The 6,179-nt window shown below is 37.9% G+C and overlaps 2 protein-coding genes across 2 annotated transcripts in view; one reads left to right on the top strand and one right to left on the bottom strand.

The window, feature by feature from the left end:
- The window catches only part of LOC105556408, a 4,504-nt gene extending 4,145 nt beyond the window's left edge, over positions 1 to 359 (top strand). Inside the window, exon 2 of the mRNA XM_012003500.1 lies at positions 248 to 359. Coding sequence (XP_011858890.1) covers positions 248 to 359 — 112 coding nt within the window. The remainder of the gene's footprint in view (positions 1 to 247) is intronic.
- Positions 360 to 566: 207 nt separating this feature from the next.
- On the bottom strand, positions 567 to 3,366 carry LOC105556409. The gene is made up of 3 exons (XM_012003501.1): positions 2,391 to 3,366; positions 1,225 to 1,364; positions 567 to 1,132 (listed from the first exon to the last, which is right to left on the bottom strand). Exons 1-3 carry the CDS (start codon positions 2,717 to 2,719, stop codon positions 567 to 569), a joined length of 1,035 nt encoding a protein of 344 aa, XP_011858891.1. The 5' UTR covers positions 2,720 to 3,366.
- Positions 3,367 to 6,179: the final 2,813 nt, after the last annotated feature.

The following is a 6,179-nucleotide window of genomic DNA, read 5'->3' on the forward strand; positions in this document are numbered from 1 at the left end:
TAAAAAGTACATATCACTTCAGTATATATTTCCAAAAAATAAAAACTTACATATTGTTAAATTTTCAGAGGTAGAAAATATGAATTAATGAAAAATAATCAATTTCTATCTTGAACGCTAATCATTCGGTCCTGCCAAGGTACTGCTCCCACACCATTAAAGTAAGCACACCATTCGTCTCTGAAAGTTAATGCATCATTAGCATGACGATTTTCTGTACGTTTACCAAAGGGTAAAAATCCTTTAGAGGTAGTTTCTTCACGCCACCTTCCAGGTCTAATCTGTCCAATCATCTCATCTTCATGATCTATCATGTCAGGAGGAGTGTACAATGCACGTCCAATCGAATCACTGCGTAACAAGTTATGTAAACACAAAATAGCCATTACTATGTCACGTGCATCGTCTGGATCATAGCGCATTAGAGAAAGAAAAATTTGAAATCTGTTTGCCATAACTCCAAAGGCATTTTCTGCGCAACGCCTTGCTCGAGATAATCTGAAAGTAAAGGCAAAACTACTAAATAGTTCCATTCAGTTCATTTACATTACAGTCCGACATCAAACTTACCTATAATTGAATATTCGCCGATCTTTCTTGCCTCGAAGTTGTTCTTTGGGATATGGGATTAATATTTTGTTAGTTAACATAAACCCTTCATCAGCCACAATAATAAATGGAAATGGTTTTTGTATGCGAGAAAGAGGTGTGGGTGGTGGAACATTTATTGTATTTTCTTCTAATTGCTGCTTTAGTGAGCATTTGTTCCACACACCTTTATCTGATATGCGACCATTAGTGCCCACATCTGCATAAATGATGCGTAGTTGAGGATCCACAATAGCAAGAAGGACAATGCTAAAGGAATCTTTATAATTGTAATACAAGGACCCTGATTGTAATGGTGGTGAAATTACAATATGTTTCCCATCCATTGCACCTATACAATTGCTGAAGTTCCATCTATCGCCATATTCAGCGGCTACAGCTTTCCATTCCTCTTCTGTTGATGGGAATCTAAGATACGTGTCCTTTAAAACACTGTACAAAGCTTTACACGTCTCTTTAATAATTCCTGAAATGGTGCTCTGACCTATTCGAAAGAGCAAAGATAACGATTGTTGGGATTCACCTGAAAATCAAAATTAATTTTCATTATTACTCGAGCACATAATACTGTTGTTGCTTATAACGTTCCATAATTTGAAAAGAGTAATAACATACCAGTTGCAAGATGTCGTAATGTCACAGCTAGCCTTTCATCAGGAGGAATGCTTAGTCGCAAATGAGTGTCTTGTTTCTTTATAAGTGGAGAAACTTTACTCACGAGCCAGTCAAACATTTCAGGAGTCATTCGAAGGCATCTGAAAAAGATTAGTGGATATAGATGTACATACTTCATAAAGATCAACTAACCTAATTATCAATTCTATTATACTAAACTATAGCAAAGAGCATCTTCATAAATGCCTTAGTTTCAGAAATAACACGTACTTGCGATATCTTTCTGGATCTTCCATTCGAAGTTCAAGAAAGAGATTATTATGTGCACCCTGTAATTCTCTTCTCCCAATCCAATGGTGAATCCATAAGTTTCGATTATGTATGCGACGCCAAAGCTCTACAATAATTATGTAGAGAGCAATTACACACATTTTTCTTCTGTAATGATATTGCAATCTTCTGATAGGAGCCATCTTGAAACTTGCGATACGAAAAGGCGCAGAACGGCGACAGCAATAGCAATCGCAACGACGCAGTGTGATCGGTCCAATCTTACGGCAACGTACGAAAAAACCATAACGTAGCACGTAACGTTATATTTTTATATTTTTTTCGTGTGTTACCGTAAAATTGGCTCACGTTTCGCGTAAGGTAAAATTAGCTTACATATCGTGTAACATAAAGTTATCTATAAAGTTGTGTAAGGCAATGTTTGTACACTAACCCTTTTACAATCTAATATTTTTAAAATCTTTCAACAAATAATCTAAAAAGATATCATTAGCATAACCATATTACAATAACATTTTATAATAAATGTTGCGACGTTTTTAAATATATTGTTCTTAATGTTGTAATAGTTTTTAAATGTTACATATAATGTTATTATATTATTGTGAATATTTGATCCAAACATTAAAAATAATTTCTACACTGATTTTAATATTTAGAAGTATTATAATATTGAATAACAGTTGAAAAAATTATGAAATACAAAACGTCTATCAAATCTACATAAAATCAATGTTTAAAAAATTTCGATTATTTTAAAAATACTATATAGTATCTTAAATTTTTCGCCTTTTTTATTCCTATTAAACAAAAAAGAAAAATTAGATTAAATATCAATATAATTACTTAATGAAGAATTTTCTTTATCTATATACTCCGTTGTTAGACTATTATTATCTAGACTATTGTCATCTGGTGGTCCTTCTTCATTTTCTTCGTCTTCGCTGCCCGATGAAGATTCTTGCATATTACCTTGAACTGCCTCTAAATATTGTGATATTTTAAGAATATCCCTGCTTGCTAGGGGTTGTCTGTAATGTTCTCGGTGTATTTTTTCTGCATGTCCCATGAATGTGGCCAAATCAGAAACATCGACATCATTAAGATTCAATTGTATGCAATGAGTTGCTACGTGTTTTCGTAAAATCGTTCCACGTAAACTTGAAGATTCAATTGCATTACATTCTCGTGCAAATTTGCGCATTAAAAGACAAGCTCTTAGGTATCTGTATCTATTTTTGTTGTAACCACGTAGTCCAAAAACATATGGGTTTTTCTGCGGTACTTTGGCTTGTGTACGAAATTGTAAAATCAGATTAATGCATTTCAGCAGTTCATTCGTCAACAGCACAGGCACGGTACGTCCCAATTTACCTCTTATACAGAATCGACTATAATTCTCTGCTATTTTTCGGTTCTTCTCTGATAATGATGTATATGTATATCGCTAGACATGTTTTCATTTATTGTTTCATAATTTTTAAAATCTTCAATAAGTATTCGTTCTATTTCTCCTGCCCTTCGTCTATTGAATACGTGGATTGATGTTAATGTTGCTTCTGCTAAAGAAACCCAATTTTCATAAGAAAAGATCTTTTCCAATGTTATATAAGCTTCTCGTCTTACTTTTTCCAAATGCTTATACAATTTCATAATATCTTGCATTGATGGGAGATTCAGTTTTTTATGTCTTTTATGAGCTGACTTTTCGATGACAGTTTTATTAACGCTCGTTCCTATATCGACAACTAGTAGCTTTAAAAAATCTTTTATTAATTTCTTTTTGTCTGACTCCTCTGTCTTTATATATTCGGCAGTAAGTAGATTTCCCACATGTTTAAGTAGTGTTGGTATGTAAGTTTGCTGCTACTGCTGGAGTTTTATAAACATGTTCTTCCTTATCGTATCCTGCTACTATATTAATTGCAGAAATACAATCGTCATATACTTTCGGATAATAGAGTGACTTGAAATCATCAATACTTGTATTAATTTTTTTCAAAGCCAAAAGAAATCGACCAAGAAGGCGCAACCTTGCGCGTATCATATCATGCTGGTGTTGTGCTGTGTACTTTACACATAACTTATTTGCATATGTTATTAACAATTCATCATAACGTATAATTCTTGTTACTTCATCCTCCCACATTACTGGAAATACTGTTTTTTTAATGTTTCATTTGCTAAAGGATGTATTCTGCAAGTCACTTGTCTGCCCATAATCATGACACATTTACGTTTACTAAAATCTTTTTTAAAGCACTTTCGAGAATGGTAACGTATGGTGTTTTTTGAAAAAAAACCTTTACATTTTCCACGTGCTATAAAGTTCATAGCAGACTTTTTTTTTTACGTGTGGAAATCCTTTATGGATACCCGGGCCCCCCTCTGGGAAGGGAGTTTACAAAGTGGCCCGGGTTATGTGGGACTGCCCCCCTAGTGGCGATCGGGTGTGGCCGCTAGCATTGCGACCGCTGGGCTTACCGCACTAAAACCACACGGTGACCTGCGCGGTGCTGTAACTTGGGGGACGCCCAGGACTTGGCAGAGCCATTACTTCTGGACGCCTCCCGCACCGGCCCGCCGTTTAACGGGCGGGCCCTCGTGCACCCTCCCCCGGTGTTATGGGGGGAGAGGCGACTCCCCCCGCGGGGGGAGTCCACGTTCATAGCAGACTTATCGTATTGTTCATTGGGACGTCTGCATACAATAAGTTTTCCATTATTAATTTCTGAGCTTGTGTTGAATTTGAAATTACCATTTCTTCGAATAATATCGATTATTTTTTTCTTTCTGGGTTGCCTTTAGGTAATACGATAAACTTTTTTACTTCAGGTTCATTGCTGTGTATAGTTTCCAAATGACGTGGAAGTTGTGTCTGCATTTTTAGGCAGAAATAGCAGTAGTTTTGTTTGATCACTTTTGCATTAGATTTTTCTACATACGTATCTTCATCGTTGCATGCAGGTGTACTAATATTTCCTGCCGACACATCAATACTTGATACTGAAGATGTTTAGTAAATAGATAACTCAGTGAGTGGGACTTTCGTCCGCCTTAATGTTGAGCGGCGAGAGGACAGACAAGAGACACAGAAAATCTAGCAGAAACAATATTTAATGTTAAACACAAATTCAGTCGAAAATTCTTATAGTGTAGCCGCAATCGCAGCCTCCTTGTTAAATGACATAGAAGGACCATACAATGCACGCAAATTAAATTACAACCGTAGAAAGAGCGTATGCTCATGAAATAACCTGAAAAGTGGATCGAGCAAGTAAACGCAAATGATTGTGATTAAAATTACCATCGACAACGCAGAGATTCGACGGTATGAATGCAAAGAGAATATAACTTTATCCTAAATGGGAAATATGTGAGAATAGATCTTAATCTAAACGATAAATATGTGAGGATGTACCTTAACTTAAACGGTAAATATGTGAGAGTAACAATGAACACTTTAGACAGTTGTGCTGTGTAGGTATGCGAGAACGAGCAAGAGATGCATTGAGCGTTAGCGCGATTATAGTGATAAAGAAAGAGAACGAGTCGATTCGCGCGGGTACAATGTACGAGAAAGACAAGCGCACTTCGAGATGATATGACGTACGCGAACTAGAGAGAGACAGATGCGCTTCGGGCGGATAGACAGTACGCGAACTAGAGAGAGATAGACGCACTTAGCGCGGATATACGTTACGCGAACTAGATAGAGACAGACGCACTTTGAGAGAATATACGATACACGAAATAGAGAGAGACGGACGCACTTCGCGCGGATATACGTTGCGCGAGCAAGATAGAGACAGACGCACTTAGAGAGGATATACGTTACGCGAACTAGAAAGAGACAGACGCACTTTGAGAGAATATACGTTACGCGAACTAGAAAGAGACAGACGCACTTTGAGAGAATATACGATACACGAAATAGAGAGAGACGGACGCACTTCGCGCGGATATACGTTGCGCGAGCTAGATAGAGACATACGCACTTACAATTAGAGAGGATCACGAGACACGGTAGTGTCTCGCGCCAAGTGTAAGCGCAGCTAGTAACGCGCGCGCGAGACCGACCGTGCAAGTTTACGCGAGTACACGACTTGACGGGCCCTCAGATTTTTGGATCTCAACAACGGCTGATCCCACGAACTTGAGACTGCGCTTAATCGATAGCTTGGGTACGATTTGCATAATAAAAGTATTTTTACTTTTTTCCTACGTGCCCCATGAGTAGAGATATTGCAATACAAAGTCCACGAGTCTGAATTTTCACGTAATTTTTATTAAGAAACATCGTCATCGTGGTCGTCGTGGTCGTCGTGTCGTGGTCAACCAGGCCAAAATCCATCTCACTTTTCTGCCGCAACGTCGCGTTGGCGCTGCTGACGTGACTGATTACCGACATTACCGATGTTACCGACGATGACATTATATGTATACTTTGAATTCGATGTCCATGTGTCCCAGGTTGCCGTTAATACTTTGAACTCGATGTCCACGTGTACCAGGTCGCCGATGACGACGTCCACATAGTGCGCTCCGTAGTTTTCGGTGTCTAGGTGTATCAATACCTTGAATTCGATGTCCACGTGTCCCAGGTCGCCGATGACGACGTCCACATAGTGTGCTCCGTAGTTTTCGGTGTCTAGGTGTATCAG

Source organism: Vollenhovia emeryi, unplaced genomic scaffold, assembly GCF_000949405.1.
Source record: "Vollenhovia emeryi isolate VEMERY1.0 unplaced genomic scaffold, V.emery_V1.0 DF940051.1, whole genome shotgun sequence".
Classification (NCBI taxonomy): Eukaryota; Metazoa; Arthropoda; class Insecta; order Hymenoptera; family Formicidae; genus Vollenhovia; species Vollenhovia emeryi.

Excerpts from the sequence above, each read along its gene's own strand:
- LOC105556409 (XM_012003501.1), bottom strand. The coding sequence starts at position 2,719 with ATGCGCAAATTTGCACGAGAATGTAATGCAATTGAATCTTCAAGTTTA. Across the intron at positions 1,365-2,390 it reads AATAATAGTCTAACAACGGA|ATGCCTTCGAATGACTCCTG; the intron begins GTATATAGATAA and ends AATCTTTTTCAG. Across the intron at positions 1,133-1,224 it reads ATTACGACATCTTGCAACTG|GTGAATCCCAACAATCGTTA; the intron begins GTATGTTATTAC and ends TTTGATTTTCAG.